The 21,818-nt window shown below is 39.2% G+C and overlaps 2 protein-coding genes across 2 annotated transcripts; one reads left to right on the top strand and one right to left on the bottom strand.

The window, feature by feature from the left end:
• Positions 1 to 241: 241 nt before the first annotated feature.
• LOC145911360 (transcription initiation factor TFIID subunit 1-like) lies at positions 242 to 21,571 on the bottom strand. Its single transcript, XM_082998681.1, has 42 exons — positions 21,398 to 21,571; positions 20,904 to 21,012; positions 20,725 to 20,838; positions 20,462 to 20,546; positions 20,231 to 20,400; positions 19,816 to 19,982; positions 19,450 to 19,662; positions 18,942 to 19,127; positions 18,573 to 18,716; positions 18,468 to 18,512; positions 18,224 to 18,341; positions 17,750 to 17,927; positions 17,557 to 17,612; positions 17,363 to 17,499; positions 16,994 to 17,160; positions 16,376 to 16,556; positions 16,028 to 16,218; positions 15,513 to 15,627; positions 15,064 to 15,205; positions 14,757 to 14,859; positions 14,237 to 14,336; positions 13,886 to 13,966; positions 13,747 to 13,827; positions 13,232 to 13,351; positions 12,670 to 12,845; positions 5,501 to 5,624; positions 5,263 to 5,439; positions 4,867 to 4,989; positions 4,248 to 4,448; positions 3,707 to 3,918; positions 3,160 to 3,274; positions 2,824 to 2,952; positions 2,683 to 2,763; positions 2,369 to 2,530; positions 2,034 to 2,159; positions 1,776 to 1,897; positions 1,468 to 1,696; positions 1,319 to 1,378; positions 1,185 to 1,259; positions 969 to 1,110; positions 814 to 909; positions 242 to 756 (listed from the first exon to the last, which is right to left on the bottom strand). The coding sequence occupies exons 1-42, from the start codon at positions 21,503 to 21,505 to the stop codon at positions 509 to 511; spliced, it is 5,709 nt and encodes a 1,902-aa protein (XP_082854807.1). The 5' UTR covers positions 21,506 to 21,571; the 3' UTR covers positions 242 to 508.
• LOC145911621 (uncharacterized) lies at positions 10,575 to 11,658 on the top strand. The gene is made up of 2 exons (XM_082999019.1): positions 10,575 to 10,827; positions 11,150 to 11,658. Exons 1-2 carry the CDS (start codon positions 10,683 to 10,685, stop codon positions 11,578 to 11,580), a joined length of 576 nt encoding a protein of 191 aa, XP_082855145.1. The 5' UTR covers positions 10,575 to 10,682; the 3' UTR covers positions 11,581 to 11,658.
• Positions 21,572 to 21,818: the final 247 nt, after the last annotated feature.

The raw sequence follows: 21,818 nt of genomic DNA, 5'->3' as shown, positions 1-21,818 counted from the left end.
ACACACACTTTGCAAGCTTGCCTGGGGGTGGTTTGAAAGACTATTAAAGCAAATACCTTCTCAAAATGTAATATTTAACTAAAAAAAGTCTAAGAAGCTTGCAACCCTTGTATTTTGAGAAATACACCGGATTCGTTTGGTGCAGTTTTAAAAACCATGTGATTCTGGTAGTTTATTAAGATGATTATTCTGTTCCAAGTCTGTAATATTTCCTACATTCACCAAAACATATTCATTTGCTTGGCAAAAATTTGTATTCAATCACATTTACACAAGAATCAATTCTGGCAGAAAGGAAAAAAACATCATTCGTTGTTCGAAATTGCTCAACTCAAATCCAACAACATCCTACTGGCAATTCTCTTTCATCGAGAAACTTACATGCAAATAAGCCAACCCAGATATGCAAATAACCGGCTTGCAAATCAAAACCAGCATCGCTAACTGAATACGTATGAACCCGAAATAACCTCGATATGACACGGAGTTAACCCGACCTGGAGTAACCTCAGTCGTCGGAGAGGTCACTATCGCTCACAACCTCCCCACCAACAGACACAAAACTACCCCCACTTTCACCCCCAACCGGGTCACTGTCTTCACCCTCCGAACTGAGGGACAACCCCGCGCGGGATTTTCCCGGGGTCCGGGGCGGAGCGGGGGTTTTGTCGGTGGGTGGCGCTGCGGCGTCGGCATTCGCGTTACTTAAAGCTTCGTCCAAGTATGACGTCACAGCGTTGTGGACCGAGTCGGCGTCTGTTGGTAAAGTTGGTTTAATTTTTTGAGATGATTGAATATTAATGGCAACTTTACCTCCGTCATTGTTCGCCGCAGCCAATAGGAGCGCACTTGCGGGCGGGGCTTGTAAACTATCTTCCCGGGCGTCATCTGTTACGTCACTATCCGATCCTGCGTAATAAGATGTGGGTAACAACTGAGCGGGTTCGAATCCCACCGCGGGTACTTACTTCTAGCGAACGGATTATCTCCCTCATCCTCACTTTCTTCCGTCCCACTCATCTCACCATCCGACATCAGGAGATCTTCCAACAAACGACTCTTGCTGGGATGCACTGCGTCACCGGATGATGACGTCACACCTCGGAATGCCTGTGTAAAGATGTTCGTATAACAACCCAGCAACCAACTGAAATATACAACCAGACGTCCAACAAGCAACTAACCATCTTAAGTTGGTCGTCCACATTATCCGAGGTATCTTCGTTCATCGTCTCAACATCCACGTCCGACTCTCCCGCCTACGTCACAATACACAGCGTCATATTGTGTTTGTTACGTCACATAACAAGGTACTCACCATTTTTTCATCGGCGTAGGACATGTTGCTATCTTCATCCAGAAGGTCGTCGTCCAATCCCTGCATCGAACAAAGTTTGTCAAATATTTTTTTACGTCAATCTTGTATTGACTGAATGATCAATAAAGTTTATAATGACATTATCGTACCCCTGATGACGGAAGCGTGACGTCATCGATGTCTGCGGCTTCAGCTTCGGCTGCTTTCTTCGCTGCAGCGATATCGTTTTCGAGTTGTGTGAGGTGTTCGTCGTTCTGGTCGAGTGATTCCCGACAAATGTTGACGATTTTTCTGGCGGTTTCGGTGAAAGTTGAATCGGCTCCGTTGAACTTTGAACTGTTGCTCAGAATCAACTCCACGTGTTCCATGAACTGACCTCTGCCAAGGTCAACATGGGGGGTTAACATTGACGTGGTGGCGTTTCAAGTAATCGGTTCGGTGATAATTCGAGTCCAACCTGTTCTGGTAAAGATGTTTGAGGACGTTTTTCCTGATGGTACCGAGGTCCATGGGTCGTTGAACGACTGCGTAATAATCAGGGACGAACTTCTTGTTCACTGGATTATGGAAAGGCCACGACTGCAAATAGTTGACGTCATTCAGTTGATAAATACTAAGATTGACGTCATTGTCCAGTTAGAGAGTGACGTAATACACATTTGAGTCTCAGTATTATTATCACTTGCTACATAATGTGTAGTGACGTCACGCTTACGTCAGGTACGACCATCATCTTCTGTGTGAGGATATTATCGAGTATGAAGCTGAATGCAACTTGATCATCATCGTCAAGCAAAGGATTAATCGCCTTCTCCAACCTCATCAGTTTGTCCTCCATCACCTGTTTGGTGGGGTTGGGTTAGAAGGGGGGTTAATGTAATTATGCATCGGTATATGGTGTGTCTCAGCCAGTAACGATGCAACAGGCAACAGACAAGCATTTTTATGCAAGTTACAATTCAATGTAAAAAGTTTTTTCGGACTGCTCAGGAGAACAGTTATAGAATCCTTTCACTGATACAACTGTTTGTTCAAGGTCGTGATCCTTACCTTGAATTGTTTATCTGTATATTCGATCATATGCTGGGCCGTCCTTGTAAGTTGGTTGTCATGACCGTTGTATATTCGAGAATTGTGAACAATAAGATCGATGTGTTCCCGAAAGTCGGCTCGCGATAAGTAAGTGTGTTTTCGAATGTTCTCGCGCATCGTCTATTACGTCATAATTAAAAAAAATTACTCTGGAAACAGCAGCCTAGACAAATCTTAGGGCCAAAATAAGTTAATATAAATGTTGTTTGCAGCCATGTCGTAAAATAAAGTTTATGTTTAAATATAAACTTATGTGGAGTCTGCATCCTCACCTGCAAATCCATCGGTTTCTCAATAATCTTGTAATAATCCTTCACCAACCTCGGGTTGACGGGACATTGGAACGGAAGAGTCTGAAACAATACATGGGGTTGGAGTTCAACATCATCACCTCCACCTCTGTCACCACTCACCTCGGGTAAATCCCGGATTCCATTAAGGATGTTTTCAAGCAGTGTGGACAAGGTCACCTTGGGGTCAGCTCTTCTACGCTCTTTCTTCTTCGCGATTCTCGTCAAATAATCGCAATGCGTCACAGATCCCTGTTTGTGACGTAATAATAAAACATTTTAGGAAAACAATAAACTTTGAACACTCGAATCGATTCGCCAAGAAATGTTAACTTCATTTATCCAAATGTTCGCTTACTCCGTACCATGGGGGGGATGTTTAATAAACATAAGACTAGTTTTGCCAAAACGTCAATTTCTTCTTTAACAGTCTCGCCGACATCAACATGAGATTATCACCTGATATTTTCGTTTCTTTCTCAGCGAAGCCAGGTTGGCGGGCGAGGGGGAGGGGGGGAGGTTTTCTGGTTTCTGGAATTTCAGAACGAGGGATTTCCGCCGAACAACCTCAGCACTGGGGAAGAAATATTTTAAATCAGGTTTTCAATGAAATTATTATTTTTCAAAACAGCGAGTATTTATTGCACATTAATGCTTGGGATATTTTAGATTTGAAAGTATTTGGAAACTTATGGGTCTTTATTGGCCGTTTTTGCCACGATCGCTTGTTTCCCAACAACAAATCAGACAAGGTTCTTTAATATAAGCTGCAGACAAAGCCACGAATGGTCTCATCAGTGCAGCTTCGGTGTGATTTGCAACAATCTTATCAGCTAAATAGCCGGCAAGACTTCCACTTGTTGTGACTATACAACCATCATCAACCATTGGATACCAAACTAGGTTTAACCAGCCGAAAACCAACCAGGGTGGAAACACTGTGGCCAAGCAGAAGCTTAACCCAACAGTGCCGCCAGGTTCATAGTGAACAAGATTCGTCTCTTACTTCTTGATGAGATCCTTGGACAAAGTGATCTTGGTTCCTTCAACTTTGATGAGATCCTGGGAGTCTGTTATCATCTTCCTCTCCATGTCCTCCTCCTGCTCCTCAGTAAGAGCAACTGGACGATCAGAGAAGGATCCGGATCGGTTGTACATCGGACAATATCGGTTGGTCCTCATGTGACCAAGTTGGCCACAAGCTCCACATTTCATTTGCTGTGGATGAAGTTGTTCAAATTGTAATATTGTAGACCGGTACTAAATTCAAACATTAATCATTTATATGGAGTTTTACTACCTAATGAGTAAATATTTGCTTTTAGATCATATGTATATGAGATATACGAAATAAAAAGATGCATCCTGTGGAATTTAACGACCAACAATTAACTCCAGTTTTCGTTACAAAGATTTTGTTTCAAAGTTTTGTGAAAAAAAATTATCTTTCAAGTTGTCCAGGAAATTATTTTCAAACTGCACATGTGAACCATTAGCCAAAAAGTCCCCCCAGCTTTCACACTCAACCATCCTCAAACTTCACTCACCGATCCTTTGAGGTTGTCCACCTTCACATCCTTGCTCTTCCGATCTTTCTCTTTCTTCCTCTCACGATCCTGGTTGATCTTATCCTTCTCCTGATTCCGTTTAATCCTCCTCAGTTGCTCCTGAATCCTCCTCTTCTCCCTCCTCATCTCTTCCCGATGTTGTTCATCCATCAGCATGAACTTCTTGATCACATCTTCGTTCTATGGAGGGAGGTTGTGAGAAATGGTTGAAGAAAAGTGAAAGTAAGTTATGCGTTTTTATATTCAGACCAACTTATTTTGACAACTACCGACTTTTTAAGACAATGGATCCAAAACTTCATCGCATGTAACTTCCCGTTGAAAGATTCAACTCACCAACAAAATCTACCAGGTCGATGTATTCCTATGTTTACAATTTTCATTCGCAGAAGGTAGAATTAACTTTTTATTTGCATCCAATTGAGCCAAATGTTTTGTTTAAATTTTGTTACGCGACGTCCATGGACACTCGAAACGACGCAAGGCACAGTTTAAGAACCATTGTTTCACGGGAGGAACATGTCATATGATTTTTATGACTTGTTAGTTCGAGTGTAAATGAGGTGTGTAGATAATTTATAGATGACGTCACACCAACCTTGGACGACCTTATCCGGACGTAAGCGTCGATAACTTCAGGTTTCCTCACAGTTTCAACTCTCACATATTCCGTGCCGTCGTCACCTCGAAATCTTCGGTGAATTTTCAGACATCGCCCAACCTGGAAAATTTACAATGGGAAGAAATTAAAAAAGTTTTTCCCGTCCAAAACCCAGCACTAACTGTATGCGCCTGATGAAAGCCTTTTTTAGTTATAAGAATTGGTATAAAAGTTCGACGGACTATTAATAAAGCAATCATAATGGCCCTATAGTTTCATGAGTGAAGTCAGCACAAGTGACGACTACACTAAAACGTAAAATCAAAATACACGGGTGTTCTAAACTACTTGGGTCGCACATAACATTCTCCCGACAGCAAACGTTGAACTGACCAATGAAGACAGGCTTGATATGGATGCTGTGTCGTCCTCCTTATCCTTCTTCAGTGATGTGGAGGATGTTGATCTTCCGATCCCGATGCTGCTCCTGGAGAGGGAGTCGGAACTTTTATCCTCCCTCACCATCTTCAACAACTCCTTCCTCTCCTGCTCCTCCTTCTCCAGCGACATCTGGTGGTCACAACAAGTTGCCATGGTAACGGAGGGGATCGGTAAGATGAATCGGACAAACCTGTACTGAGGACTTCTTGTTGCTGAGGAGATTCTCAATATTTTTTCCCATTTCCTCAAAGTCGGAGTCATCGGCTGAGCTGCTATCTTCATCCGTGGATAGAATTTCATGTGAAGACAAAACCCTGAAAGATAAAAGTTGTCTTAAAACAAGAACTAACACAGGGAACACAATCAAATACATTTCATTCATATCTAGTGATTAAACATTCAGAATCGCCGGTTTTCCAAAACTGAAAGTTGCTTTAAAAGAATTTGCGAAACTGCATTGTGAATCTTACCAAGGAGTTTTTTCTTTTTATTCTAAACACGCAGCAACTTTTCATGCAATGTCATTATTGGCAGGATGCCTGGTTTACGAAGTCAGTAAACCTAATGACTTTAGTCCTAATGTAAAAAAAACCTCTATTTCCCCACGTCAGTGAAAATGAAATTAGGCACAAACAAAATGCGTCATCACAACCGTGTCAGGATATTGAGGTTAGCCGCATATTATAGTGCTGTGTTAAAACCATATGGTGAATATTCCCAGTCCTGTCAATAACGTCAGGTCATGCTTGGAGAAAGTGGTTAAACATAACATGCGAGGTATAAAGGTCTTAGTGGGAACAAAATCTAATTCGATTGTTGAGAAAAATCACTGTGATAAATTCAATAACTTGTCGTTGATTTCAGGCGTTCAACTCCAAACCCATATATTTTGAGTAGTTGCAAATGTGTAGAAAAGATTTGGAATAAAAACATAATTGCCTGTACAAAAATCTAATTCCAAATCACAATGCCCACGTGGATAAATCAACGAACACAGGCGATTATGACGTAACAAAAACAGTGGAAGAGATAAAGGAAGGCTGCAATTCATCAATATTGGGTTGGAGCTGTTATGTAGTGTGAGAGATAGAACGGATATCGATGACAATCCCGACTTCCCCTAAAACCTGCTGCTGTTGCTGGTATTAGCGTGGCTGCTGTCAGTGGACAGTTCTATATCCACATAATGACAGGACAAAGGGATTTAAATGTCGGTATAGGTTTGTATGTGACTTGGTTACGTTGCACCTTTGTTTAGTGGGAGGTTAGGTAAGAACTTGTAAGTGTGCGAATGTAGTGGATATTTGGTGTGTGGCGCACCAGCGTGCATTCGACCTCAGAGCTTGTGCAAAGTTAAAACAATTCCAGTAGATTGCCTCGGGTCGTTTAAACGTCAAACATTGGAAAACAAGTGGGGTAGAATTTGCAAGTCAGTTGGTAGCCAGGAATCAGTGTAAAATTTACGGTATTTCTCTTACAGTCACGTGATAGCTTATGGACAAACTTCCTGCATTTAAATTAGGGGTGACAGATTGCTTGGTTGGCAACTGTTTGAAGGTTGAGTAGTCGCAAGCTGTGGACAATATCAGTTTTATTTGGCCCAACTTTTAGCGTATGACCTGCTGTACAGCAAGGATTACATCCGTTGTGATTTTTAATTTAGTTGAAATGCAACCAACTGACTAACTATGTCATAGTTGATTGTGTGGTGGGTTTTTGTATAAATACTCATGTACATGTTCAGTGGGAAACATGAATACAAAGTGAGCGAGAAACAAAAGTTTGTCACTGGAATTCCATGGACCACCTTCGTTAACCTCGAAAAGATAGTTTTATATAAACAACAAACAATGCAGCAGTCTGTAGACCAACCTACAATGCGCAACATGCATCAAACCGTGGTACGTGACACAGGCGATAACCGCGACTAACATGGCAGACGAGATCGAAGGTAAATCACATTACATTCTAGTGTTGGCATGGGTTAAGAGGGTTGGGATAGAAGGTTATCGACAACCAACAATGTTATTGATAATAGTCAGACAGGGTTTAACCAAAAAATCGAATTCGTCTCGCTTTGTTCGGTCACCGTGCGTCTGCCTCGTTCGCTTCAGACGAATACAGAAAGGTGGTATGATGTTTTCTGAGCTAGTTTGAGCTTAAGTGGGGCTAAACTTGCAATGGAACGAAAACTATAGTTTTGTGTTTTATTATTTGTAAACTTGTTTAATTAATTGCGAAAAACCTGAAGAAGTGTTAGCTGTGAGGTTATTCCATTTTTTCTTTTTGAATAACGGTTACTTGGAGTGGTTCCTGAGCATAACAACAACATCATTAAACTTACGGGGATGTGTTGTTGTAATTTTCAAGAACCGGCTCGGGTATTTTCTCTAATTATATTCGCACTCAACATAAATCTCCCCATTCTGACAATGCGGATTTCGACGAATAAACCAGAGTGTGTTTACCGGGAGGTAGTGGAGCGTGACGAGCGGCAGCCATGTGTTTTGACTTGAGTCAGACCTGGCACGTTCGGGGGGTGAGAGGGGGTAGATATGCGGCGGCTGAGAAATGAGAGAGTTGACTTCTTTGTGTTGGGTGGAATTTAGTGAACTGGTCGGATCTTCTGTGACGTCAGCAGGGGAAACCAGCGAAATGATTTACGTGTTTGTTGGAAAATAACGACGGTTGTTGTGGTGGTGGCTGATATCACGGCTGGTGGAGGGGGTTTTACAGTTTGATGGAAATTATAGGAATACAGTTTGATTGAAAACAATGAAGGAATTTGTGTTTTTTTAGAAATAGTTTGGGAAGAAAATGCAAGCTATTAACTACAACTTCAGGCCTTTTCAAGGATTAGTGCCAGTTATTTGATTGTACTCAAACCCAATGGCGTCAAATGTTAATTTAATAATATAACCACGCTCATTTGGGGAGTGTCAATATTAAGATCAATATTTGAATGAAAAGCACAGAGATTTTTTGTGAGCACCAGATAAATAATAGACAAAGTTATAGTGAGCTGTATTAAAGTAATTGTGAGCTTATTTGGATGTTTGCTTCTTTATTGTTGGTATTATGTGAAGAAATCTTCAACTTATGTTTATGCAACAAAGCCACGCGCACGTAATGCAATAATTGATCGTCTTTGAACTAGAGTATATTTTGCAACGTTAAACTCCTTACAAATTCTCTACAATCAAAATAATTGCATGCAAGGGTTGCAATTGCTTGAGCGAGACACGCACATATAATTATATCGTGTACTTGACCACGTGGCTAGACAGACTGCTGTTTGTTTTTAAGGCGTGTTGGGGTTTGCTCAGTTTGTGGCATTTTAAAATCATCCACTGGCAACCGACAGTTATAAATTAACACGCAAATACAACGTATGTAAATGGATACGGGTCTGGCCTTTCGACTTAATATCACCTGTGTTTCGCTGAAACAAGATCTTTTGACCGCGCAGCTGTTTACCAACGATGTACAAGTGATGCGTTCTTGAAGTTTCAATGGGCATTGTTGAAGGAATGTTACGTCATAAAACAGGGAAAATAAGTAAGAAAGAGTTGAGATAACGTTAGTAACAGGAGCTTAAACCATACTGCAGTGATTTGTGTAGTATGGTAGTTGTCATGGAGATGTAATTGGCTGTTTTTACCAACATAGTAATGAGGATTGATATTAAAGTGTCTTTGCATATGCATGAGTAGAGTAAAGTTAATAAGTTGAATAGGAAGTTGATCAAGGCTTGGTTTTAACCGGTTGAACCCCTCACAAAAGGTCGGCGAACACTGGGAAAAAGTGGAAACGTGAACAATAAGAACACAAAAGTCGGCTTCGCTCAAGCAAGACGACACGCTCCTACTGTACAAACACATTCAGCTAATCGAAAGTTTCGTCGCTTATCGAGCGTTTAGTTGAGGTTGAAAGTTTGTTACTTAGCGCAATGGAAAGTCGTGATAAGGTTGCGGAACAGCTGTCGTTTCCACAAGGTGTTGGACCAGGAAATTTCATCACGGTTTTGTGTCAGTGAGGGAGGAATAAGTTTGAGGTTTTTCTTCAACTTGTTGGTAAAACTGTACAAACGGTTTCGGATTGGTACAGGATACTGCGCCTAACCATACGGGAGGTAAAGTTTCGGTTCATAAACATATTCAGATACAAAAAAATGTCCAACATTTATTAAGTGAGAAAGCTTGAGGGCAGCTGAACGAAATAATAAAATGCTGATATTGCGCAACTACAAGGTTTACAACAACATATATCACGCAGCATCACCAGACAATTCGACAGTGCAGGGCAAAGTACAAAAGATCACCAACCCGACTCTACAACGGAAACACGTTTAAATTTACACCTCTACTAACCTGTTGAAACATACAGTACAAGGTCAGTTATTGGGTCAAACACATATTTCAAACCAGCTTATTTTAATACCACGTAGTTCGGTATATTCAAGGCAGGAAAGCTTGTAGGCAAAAGTTTTATCACCCGGATAGAGTCGGTGTTGCTTCTTGGTAAATATTCCGGGGTGTTTACACAAGCTGGTTTCCCACCCAGCCTGGGAAACAATACAGGTAGTTCGCTCAGTACCAGGGTTAAGTGATGTGCAGCAGAGTCTTCAGACTTGCACAAAGAACTGAGAACAGGATACGTAACTGTGGTTTGCAGTGCAAATTTTTGAATAGAAACAGAGGAAGCTAAAAACGCAGACAAAAGGTAAAGATAGACCCAGTACACTTCAGTGCTGATTGAAACTGCACCAAGTTGAAACTTTGGGTAATAAGAGATACGTCTCGGTTCACTGAAGCGAGGTTTGTGGGTGCACAAATTCTTAAATCTGCCACGTTTGCAAAGGTTGCTTTCGTCAAAGCAGGCTCACAATGTTGTAGGGTTCCATTGTTATCAGCGCCACTCTATGTTGCAACTCGCTTGGGTTTGTTGTCATAAACGCGATTCAATTTGAATTTTATTTCTATGAACTTTGTTGACATTTTGAATGTCCCCCCAAACCAGCAGTTTATGGCAGATGGCGGTGAAGCTACAGAGTAATGTTTAAATGCAACACCTTTAATTAATGAGTTTGAGTTCCTGCAAAATTTTAATAAATTTAGAAATACTTTTCAGTTGCAAAATACCAGCAAGTGTATTATTTTAAATGCCAAAGCTAAAGAACTAGTATATTTAAGATGATTACTTTGGTCAACGTGGCTATTTATAAATTTTTTGGTAGCTATAATTTCTTTTCTTTCGGTAGGAAACACCAACAATTTTAGATAATCTGGATATAGGATTGTAAGTAGCGGAATATCATAAACGTGTCATAGATCGTTGCTAGTGTTGGAAGTAATAAAGCATTCGGTGGCAAAATGCCGAGGAATAACGACACGATGCGACTTGTGAACGAAGATGAATTTGATGACGCGGATTTGAGCGATGGTTCGAGTGATCATGACGCAGAGAAAGTGGAATTGCACAAGTTGAGAGTTACACGAGGGAGGGCTGGACCTACAGGTGGGTGGAAACCGTTTCCTTGCTTCAATACATTTTTCTGTGATAATTTGTTTGAGTGATCAATTGTTATTAGGTTGAACCGAATACCGAACATGTGCTTCATATCCTATTGTGTGAACATTATCTGTTTTATATAAGTTAGTTCATAAAACCGTGGTGTAAACTGTAAACACCATTTGTCCACTTTTACTCACATAGACCAAAGGTAATTTTTTTTCGATAATTTCTCTACCGTGAGTTAATAGGTTAACCATGCCTGAACAGCAGCATGGTTTTATGTATGTCGGAAAGTTTTTCTTAAAACTATTATCATTGATCGCAGGGGCTTGCAGTCAAGTTATTGTGTTCACAATGTTCTGGATGATTATGATGGGGGTCAGTATGTTGTGTATGCACATAGTAGCAAGAGAGGATCCCAACCGCACCATGCTCATGTTGATCGCACTGGCAGCTGCTTGGATCCTCATGTCCAATCTATTCGCCTTCCTAACATTTGTAGTGGACAAATATCACGCATTCAACAGCCAGCCCAGGGTATCAGAGGCTGTGGTTCAACTTCTCTTCCTGCTCGGTGGAGTGGTCGGAGGTTGGCTGGCGTTGTGTTTGACTTGTTACAGACCACCAGGGTTGAAATCTGATCGTTTGTCGGGGTTCATATGCCGGGCTATGTTATTCTCAGCCCTCGGACTTGCTTTGGATATTGTGCTCGTTGTAAGGGTGCTGATACCCAACGCAAACTTGCTCAACTTTTAAGGGAAGATACTTCACCCCACCTAGCGGATATTTCTAGTGGTTTTCTTGTAGCTCGCAAAATAAAATGGCAACAAAGCTTCTGTGTTTGAAAGTACACAGATTAAAAACCTTGTCCTTGTTGTTCACGTAAAGATTATTTCCTTTTTTTCCGGTTTATGGAAAGTGCACCAAAAACCAAACTTTTCTGCAACATGACAAGTGACAACAATTTTTGTGCTGTTTTTTCTTCCTTTAGATCTTAGATATTTTGTGTGGTTTTATCTCTTAATACATTGCAGTATCAACTCGTGTCCAACTACATTAAATAATGCAACGAAATGTGGTAAAAGCAGAAAGTCCAACAATTTATAGGAGTTGGTGCTATAACAATTTGCTGTATTTCGGCAGCAAAGTGACTTTTGATAAAAGCACCTGTCATTTTTTATGAATGAAACATTTTGTAAATTCGTGGTTTCGTTTTTGTGCAATGTGTGTTCATGCTTATGGTGGAAAACATCCGAATATTTCAAACATTTCAACTCATTCCGAATATTGTTATAAATCGGTTTTCTCTCAACGAAATGTTGAGTTTCTGTTCATTCGTTACCTTTGTGTAATAAACAGATACCGAGCGTTGTAATACATTGCTAGTATTTGCAGTAATGTTTCATGCAAGGGCATGATTGGAAGGGTCGCCTCATTGCGCAGGTTCTTACTTGGTATCACAGTAATCGTATCGCGATCATTAGGTTCACAGGCATAGCAACCAAGGCATTGGGGCCGATCTAGTTGGGCTGTAATGGCTGTACCTGCGAATCTTATGACTTGCTAGTATCTGTGTGAGAGAGACTGGCAAGCAGAAGGTATTACCGCTATTAAATATTTTTAACTTTAATCGGTGACAAGTTAGAAACGAATTTCGAGTTAGATTGCAATTCAGGAGCTGTAGTCAGCTGACCAGAGTGTTGAAAGTGGAAGGTTTTTATGCCTAGATTCATAAGTAATCTCACAAGCCTTTACTACATGGCGCGGAAATAGCTTTCTTGAGGTAACAAGTCGGCTATTCTCGATCAACACAAACCAAACCACGTGTTTGAAGGTCAAACTTACTTGTTCTGAAGGTCGAATATTCTCTGGCATTCCTCCTTATATCTTTCCTGGTGTTCGGCGACAGAGAATCTTGGACCCCGGGCAAATTTGTTCATTCCGCCTTCACCCGCGCGAGCTTGTTCGGTCGACATTGTCCTCACGACGTCGATCACCTCCCATCGCGACAACTTACGAATCTGTGAGGAAATATTTCGTGGTATTTGTTGGAAGAATTGCATCGGGACCATTTTTGAGACACAAAATTACAAATTCGATCGAGTTATTTTGTCCGTGAAACCTCGGTTGGTAAAGTTTATCAAATACAACAGCGCTATTCAAACTGGACCCCATGACACTGCAAGAGGGTTGTTCGCCATAATTTCACGCAAAATACAGTGTCACACAAAGCAGAGTTAACTTAGCCCCTATTGGGAGTTTTCAGTGGTTTCATTGTAATCAAATGTTGCAACAAAGTATCTAAATGTTACCTCCAACACGAGGTGTCGTGAAAGTTTTAACCTGCTAAAGAGGTCGCAAGTGAAGTTTTTACAACAAAACAAAACGTATTTAAATCAGCTCGCACCTCTTCATCCGGGACACCAAACTTCTTGAGGAGTTGTTTTGCGTTGGACAGAGACAACCTCCTTAAATCCGCATCTGTTCCTGTCACCAACTTCTTCGGAGGAGCTGGGGCAGATTCCGCCTGAGAAACAAAATGAAGTTTTCTGCTGCCGTAAATTTATTACTTTTATTCCAACACTAAGTTTAAACATTTCTACTGGTGACGCATGTGCTATGTCCACGAAAACATGGGTGTGATTTAGCGGATTATTTGCCTTTTTCTTTCTGTTCTTTAGTGTCGAACCGCTCAGTATTCGTTTCAGTCAACATTTCTCTGCAACTATTTCCTTCACATCCAACACGCGGTTTATTTTACAACAATTTCAAACGATAAAATATTTCACCAATGCTAGCAGGCATTGTCAGTACCGCTTCCATTGAATACATTAACGTTTTTTTATCGTTTTGAAAAGAATGAACAGCAAGCAAACTTGCACATCTTTACACTAAATTTGCCTGAACAAAATCCCAACTCACCTTTGGCTGCTGTGGTTTCATCGGAACTTTAACGTAAGAAAAACCTTCCTCGCATCCAGTTGGATCAGCAGGTCCTGTAACCTAGGATAAAATGTGGGTTAACTTTTTAACATAGAAATAGTAAAACTTATCAACAAACCTGCAACAAACATTTCCCCTTCAGAGCGGAGATGAAGGCTCGGGTTGTGTTCCATGGAGCGTTCAAAACTTCCTCGTCAACCTGAAGAAAAACAAAAACTTAGTTGAAATTTCTTCACGTTGTTCTTAAAACGGTGACTTTAAAAACCATTTGTGACCCAGAGGAAAGCCGTACACTTGAGTAAGTTTGGGATTTCGACCAAAAAAACCTTCAAATGACGCACAGGTTGGGAAAACACTGGTATGGTGGAACCCGTTCTCAACCACATACATTGAACACCAGGACACCACACGGTACAAAGCATGGAACAAAGAAGATGTTGGAATAATAATCTCATCAGTTTCCTCCTACCTTCATCTGATGTTCCTCTTCATTATCCTCCTCAGGTTGGATCAACATCGTCTTCTCACCGTAACCTGCATCCTTCAACCTCTGTTCGGCCGCTACCATACTGTGGATGTAACATGTGGAATAACTTCACCAATTTTTACTGCTATAAGTTTTAAACCTCAGTCAAAAAATCACTTATCCTCAACTAGTGAACTTAAAGGAAGGATAAATTCTATTTGAATTGGCGATAACAGATATATGTATGAGAGGAAAGAAATAAGATCTTGTGCATGGCAAGCGACCAATGCTTTTTATATTAAAACTGTCGAATTTGTTGGCTAGCTGCAGATGGATCTGTTGTATAAAAATAATATTTGATGAAAAGTCCCTGAAAAAAAGTTGACCGGGGATTTCTCTCTCTGCATTTCACTTGAGAACGAACAAAGTACAGTAATTGATAGGCAGAAGTAATGCCATGCTTACGCATAGCAAGGCTGGATCGCCCCACTGCGCAAGTAATTGATAAGTGTATGGTTTTCACCTGTAGAAAGCACAACTTTGCTCGGGAGAAACCATCGCCCTCATTTCTTCTTCCGTCGGTAAACGGAAATCCTTCTTCACAACCCACCAGTTGCTGTCCTGACCTGACAATGTTTAAAACGAGTTCACATGAAAGGAAAGTTAAAAAAAACGAGTTAGTCATGTATTTTAATTCGTCGGGAATACACAAGTTTAATATTTCTTTACAAGACTTTTATACATGAATATTAGAAGCAGCAAGATTTAGAAAGTCACTATTACGTCACTATGATCATTGTTTCAAGGTAAGTCGAGTGAAACAAACGAACCAGTTCGATGAAAATCAGCACAAAGTTTGAGTCGTTTCCGGATGCTGCTTTCCGAGTGATTCGGAAACGCTTTCTTCACTTCCTCCATTCGTATTTTCTTTGGTTTCTCCCGACTTTTAGCGAACAATCGATAAATGAAAACCTTGAACCAATCAAAATATTAAGTTGGTTTGAAACGAATGCATTTTTTGTTTGTTTGTGTATATTTACATATTTTTAATGTATATGCACAAAAAATATGTGAATCAAATAAAACTTTCGGAACCTAACAATACTTTGTATAACTTGTGAAGGAAAATAAAAACCTTCAACGAATAAAGAACACGTGAATCCAACTTATTTCTACATAATTTCGAAACTAACAAATTTTTTCAACAAATTGTGTCAAGAAAATTTCATCAACGAAAGTTTTTTCTTGAAACACGTGGTTTGGTCGCAGTGAATTTTACCTGCAGAAAGTCCCGGATGTGGTTGGTTGCTTTCTTGGAGTTTGGACCTGGAACCTCGATGAGGGGACAGAGTTGTCCAACCGTGAAGATGGACGGAACATGGCGGATGAAAAGACTGAAATACGAGGAATAACTACTTTGGTTAAAATACTTGGGAGTTAACAAGTTTGAATATAAAAGCCAAAGCTAATTTGCTACTCATGCCACCAAAGCAGAAGTTTCAAACACCACACCTTGCTGCAAATCATTCTAATTAGCACTGATAATGAACACAGCAGTGTTTGAAACGTCTGCTTAATAAGTTGCATGGCTACTTAGGTTCAAAATACTTGGGGCAGGTTACTTTGAATAAGGGAAAGCCAAATGTCATTGAACAGCATCTCAGTTTTGGCTTTCCGTATTCAAATCAACATTGCTGAAGTATTTGTGGGCGGTGGTGAATGAACACTGGTCAGTTATATATGATATCTATGTTCTGTTAAGTTTGACAGAGGGAGAAAGTTGTGAGACTGCACCTGTGTCTCGTCCTGACGATCAAGAAGTCGTTGCTGCTGGATCTGTGTTCGTATATCGGGGCTCTGTACATGTTGCATTCGAACGCCTGCAAAGACTGACCCGGGGCTAAAGTTCCAAGGAACGGAGAAGAGTGAGAATAAACAGTTTCCCCGTATCGGTAACGGGAGGGGTCGGAATCCTTGTCAGGTTTCTGAAATACAATATTAAATCGTAAAACAAATGTACTTTTTTTAGCAATTCAAGTATTGAAACCGATAACACTAATATTTGTGTGAACAGATGATCTTTCCGTTGTATCTGACCTACTTTACTTGGACGGTTACTGTTGTTGTTGTCGTGAAACTCACCCTCTTGTGGTAATTCTTGACCTTCAAAGCCATCCCAACTTGTGATAAGAGAGGAGGATATTCCTCTCCATATTCCGCTAGGATGAGATGACCATCAAGAGCCGATAAATCCTCCGGTTTCCTCATGAAGAAGACTTCACCTCCACCAGATGCTGCTCTCTCCTGCTCCCTTTGTTTTGCCCTGGATAAAAATACAACCTTACTTTTTATTATTTCTATGGACATGCCAAGAATTTATTTAGTAAATGCATGGCAAGACATACATGCTGCAGACAGATGGCCACTGTTTCGACCTAAGGTCTCATCAGTGCAGCTGAGGCCTTTTAGGTTGAAACAGTGGCCATCTGTCTGCAGCTCACACAATTCATATTATTGGCTCCACTTTGCTTAAGACATACATGCTTTCTAAACATAAATTTCAAAGAACCTAGATCCTTCTGGCACAATTAAACATGGATTTGTGTTTAGGTTCTAAGATTGATTATGACAGTTTTTTGCAATTACATTATGTCTGGGAGTGACAACAGCACAATATAAATAAATCATTGGCAAAATTCATTTTATAACTGGAAACACCCTACAAAGGGGATAGTAGACACAAATACATCATGAACCTACTTTTTTCTCAAGTATTTCATGACGCAATGAACTTGGTGGAAACCAGGTTTTGCCATCGGACCGTGTTGGTATCGTCTGAATATTGGACGGTGGAAACTTTGAAGTTGAGATTGATTCAAGAAAGTTGGGAAAAACATTTGCTGTAACTCCATTGCTGGGTTTGAATGCTGGGGAATTATAAATTTTGTTACAATTCTAGTTGAAAATATTTTATCAAAAAAATCTATTTAACTTTACAGACATTCCCCCAAAAAATATTTGGAGTCCAACCAATAAAAGTGAAGACATGCTGGTATGGCTTTTAATATTATCACTAATTTTAACGATCTCCTATGTACAGAAAAAACATCAATCATATTTAGTACATACCTGCAACACACTGCTCATCAAACCTATGGCGAGACCGCTTGTGGCAGATTGTTTTGGATCATAGAAATGATCGTTTGAGAGGTTCCACGTGTCCTTCTTGCTCAGCGAATCATTCTCATCTTTACTCTGATCTTTACCTTTTAAAAAAATTTGGAATGAATTTAAAATTTCTTAACTTCTATTGATTTTTTTACCTTTAAGTTTCGATTTCTTCTGATTCTCTTTTTTGGTGTCCTTCGAGTCAACTTCACTGTTTGACACAAAATTACTGTTATTTTATATTATAAACAAATTGACACCCAGCATTAATAATGCAGAATTTCTAAATATTTTTGTCTCCATTTCTTTCACTTTACCACAACCAAGGAATAAATGCTGGATTCTCACCAAGGTTTTGGTTCATCAGGAATTCCCAGGATAATATTTTCATCGTTCGGATCAAACTTGAAAGTTGTCGGTGAAGGTATGAAATCCATGTTCTGGTCGTCCCATATAATATCCTTCTCCCAGTTACCGTAAATCAACTCGTAATTATCAATGGGAAAGATTGAGTTGTTTTGAGTAACTGGAAATAAATTAAAGTGCTTTAATGTTAAAAATAAAAGATGCTTAAGTAACACAGATTGAGAATGCATTGCAATCTATAAAAAATGTGGCACTTCAGTATTGCATTTTTTTGTATTTTTATTGAACATAAATAAAAATCAGTATGTATGTCGGATAGCCAGCCAGATATTGACCAATTTTCTGTATCCAGACCTGGTCGGGTAATACTCATAAATTTATCAGATAGCTGCAATAGCACAAGGATATAAAAAGTAATTAGAAACTTGCAATGTTCCTGGTGTAACACAACAATACCTGATGGTTTCTCTATAGCGAGTGTGATTGGTTCTCGGGTAGGGATGGCAGTGCTGTGTGGTAGAGCTGTACGTTGGGTGCTGGTTGGAACCCATCCTGCTTGTGCTGCTCGATCAACCTGGGACAACATTAAACACAAAACATAAATTTGTTAAGATAAACATAATGAAAATTTAAACAAAGCATTTCCACACACAAGAATGGGATAAAAGCTCAAAGTGAAACAAATGCCAACTGATCTTACCCTGAGCTTATATTTCTCATCAGAATCTGGTGTGGTTTGGATGCTCTGTGACAAATAAAAGGTTTCATTAATCCGATATAAATTACAGCCATGCACCATGTTTACCTTTCCTACTTTATATCTAACATCGTCTGCATTCCAGATAATGTCGTCCTCCCACCGAACTTGGGAAACCATGTAGAAATGCTCGGGAGTTGGAAAACTTGGATCGTTTGTGATCTTCTTCTCGGCAACAGCTTTGCTTCCATCCTACAAAAGTATATGAGAACACTTTAGAACTGACTCATCAGGAGTATCATAAATTTGAAAATGAAGATTTGGATTTTTACTTTCTTGCAACAAACATGGCAAAAATTAGTCGGTCTGTTTTGCTAGTTCAAACACCACAACAAACAGTTCTGTGAGAATTAACCCATTGTTGTAGTCACCTCACTTTAGCCTGTGCGAGGATTAACTCACTTAACACAATCTCACCTCGGAACTTTTTAGTTTAAATCCATAGTCGAAACCCTCCCCGGTTTCAGGAACTCCCAACATGTCATACCACAAAGCCGCTGGACCGTAACGCCACTCTGGAATCTTTGACTTTGCATTGAGAGAATTCCCACCTCCGAGCTGGTTGCTGGATTTTTTCGTCTTGATAGGTTTCAGCATTGCAAACTAAAAGTGAGAGCAGTTGCAATTAGGAATTTTTACATTTTTATACAAAGGATTTGCAAACAAAGAGTAAGTTTGTTGAAAAAATTTTACAACAAATATCAGTCAGCAATTTGTAAACGTAATTACTTTCTAGTTGCAATACGACTCTTCTGGCAATAATTTTATTATTACATGAACTTCTTTTGCAAAAATCTTTATAAAAGTGAAATAGTTTTCTGTTTCTTTCTAATAATTTAAATTGTTCATTATAACATATTAGTTTTACATTTTAACCAACTTCCTTAGGGGGTTGAATCTACAGGAATGTTTACAGCAGATTTACCTCCTCATCTGATAAGCAGAGTTCAGGAGGAGGAACTGGAAGAGGAGGAGCCGTCCATGGTTCCAACCACTTGCTCGACTCCTTTGGCTGATCCAACGTTGCTTCCGCTCCATTCTGAGGTCTTTTTTTCTTCTTACGTTTTCTACAATTCCTCCAAATGTTGGGAAGGGAGGTCGCTTTTTGTCCTCCAAACAATCGCAGGAATCGTAAAACCTGAAAGATTAAATATTCAACAACTTAATGCAACCATGCTGAACTTTTATTGTGATATCTTTTTTTTTAAAAGGTTCTACATCAAAATAACATCTGGTTTGATAGTTATTATAATATGATCAATATTATACATGAAAAAATCAGTATATTCACCTGGTTTGGTCTGAATTCAGGAAATATTTCACAAATATCTTTTTTGTTAATTTTTTCTTCAAGTTCTTTGTATTTCTGGTTAAATATTATTTCCTCTTCGGATTGTTGCTGTTGCTGAAGAATTTTTTCTTTTCGTCTTTTCCTTCTTTCTTGCTTTGACATTCCTCCTAACAATATCACACATACGATAATAAATGTAGTCTGGGTATATTAATTATTAAAAGGTTTATCATTATGTGCTGTTTTTAAGCCACCCCATGAACACAGCTATATGATATGACATCAATACAGTTTTCATGAAACTAAACACACAAAAAATAAGGCAACAAAAGAAAAACAAAACCCCTCAAGTACAAATATTTTTTTCCCAAAAAATTTTTCCAACATTTTTACATGGCACCATAATTTAAGTCACCTGTTTTCTTTCTATCAGATTTTCCTTCGGCCCGATGCCTTTCCATATCTGAAGATTGTTTTCTTTCAGGGGAAGATCCAGAATATCGATGAGAGTGGGAAACAATGGAAGGCAATATAAAGTCACCGTCACCTCCAGTTTTGTGACGATTATCAGATTTGTGCTGGGATCTGACACCACAAAGTTTTTATACAAGCTTGAAACAATTACAAATATTAATTATATCCACACCGATTATTTGATGACTGACTGGAATTGTGCGAGGATTTTTCTGGCATTTCCTCCTCATCATAATCATCATCACTATCGTTATCTGCTGAACATGAAACTAAAATTATCAAAAAAGTAGGAAAGAATGTAAAAATAAGAGGGTTACAACATCTCAACATTTGATTGTAAATTAAACAAGAAATGTTCTGGCAAAAGGTTTGGTTACAATAATTATTTTAATTATCTTTGTATCAAGTTCATACATGCAATAGAAAGTCTTTAACCTCGTTTAAAATGTGAAGACAGAGCTTTTAAGTCAGCAGAAATATCGCTCTCCTCTGCAAGTTCTTCAATGTTTGAATAATCCACAGCATCAGGGGCTGCCTCCACTCTGGAATCTATACCACAAATTAATCAGTGTGTGACAAATCTATGTTACGTTGTCAAAACCAATGTTGCTCACCATTAATATTTCCTTTCTGCTTTCTTGTTCCGTCCTCTTTTGTGATCTGACTCACAAAATCCCCCAACCCTGCCAGTGTTGTCAACTGCATCAGGTGAGACTTTGATTTCTTTCATGAAAAACAGATAAAAACGTTAAAATGGAAATTTCTACAGAAATATTTATATTTATTTGGGATAAACTTAACATAAATATGTTCAAATACATTTTAACTATTGCAGATCTGCGACCAGAGCCAAGTACATTTTTATTCCATATTGTCCAGATCATGTGTATTTCAACAGTTTTAGGTAAACAGTGGACAATGGAGGAGTAAAAATACAAGCAGAATTTTGATGGCAAAGTCTGGTTGTCGTTTTTTAGCAGCACCCTTATAGAATTTTGATAGACCAATATAGATTTTCACTATTTTTTTGCCAATACAACCAAACCCACTGTTGTTTATTATGGAAACACTTTACATAAATTTGGTTAAATTTGTGCAAATTTCCCACCTCATCAAAAACATCATTTTCCAGGTTTCCATGTTTATCGATATTCCCAAACATAAAACCAACAAGATCGTTGGAAACATTCTCTCCGTCAGAATCAGACCCTGACATGTTTTTTGATGTTTATTTTTACAAGAAAACTAAACTTCGGAACAAACCTATTATGAAGGAAACATGGCAACTGAAATTTGACAAAGAGCAAGAAGTTTTACTATAGTTTTACTAAAGAAGAACTGTAACCATATATGGTATTTACTATTAAAATTCCAGTAATACCACATTGCATAGACTACACAGACAAGGTTAAATGTCTGAAAAAGCTTGACAACATACTGAAGTTACTCTTTATATTGAATTGACTTAATAACTAGTTTTTTTAGATTTATGATTTCTGCATGATCGCTGAGAAAGCCAACAAACACAT

This window comes from Ascidia mentula, chromosome 8 (assembly GCF_947561715.1).
Source record: "Ascidia mentula chromosome 8, kaAscMent1.1, whole genome shotgun sequence".
In the NCBI taxonomy this organism is placed as follows: Eukaryota; Metazoa; Chordata; class Ascidiacea; order Phlebobranchia; family Ascidiidae; genus Ascidia; species Ascidia mentula.
This window is presented reverse-complemented; position numbering and strand designations above follow the sequence as displayed.

Bases quoted from the DNA above. Each gene is read 5' to 3' on its own strand.
- LOC145911621 (XM_082999019.1), top strand. From the start codon at position 10,683: ATGCCGAGGAATAACGACACGATGCGACTTGTGAACGAAGATGAATTT. The intron at 10,828-11,149 runs GTGGGTGGAAAC...CATTGATCGCAG, and splicing joins AGGGAGGGCTGGACCTACAG to GGGCTTGCAGTCAAGTTATT.
- LOC145911360 (XM_082998681.1), bottom strand. From the start codon at position 21,505: ATGTCAGGGTCTGATTCTGACGGAGAGAATGTTTCCAACGATCTTGTT. The intron at 14,337-14,756 runs GTGAAAACCATA...TTACATCCACAG, and splicing joins CAAAGTTGTGCTTTCTACAG to TATGGTAGCGGCCGAACAGA. The intron at 910-968 runs GTAAGTACCCGC...CTTATTACGCAG, and splicing joins AGATAATCCGTTCGCTAGAA to GATCGGATAGTGACGTAACA.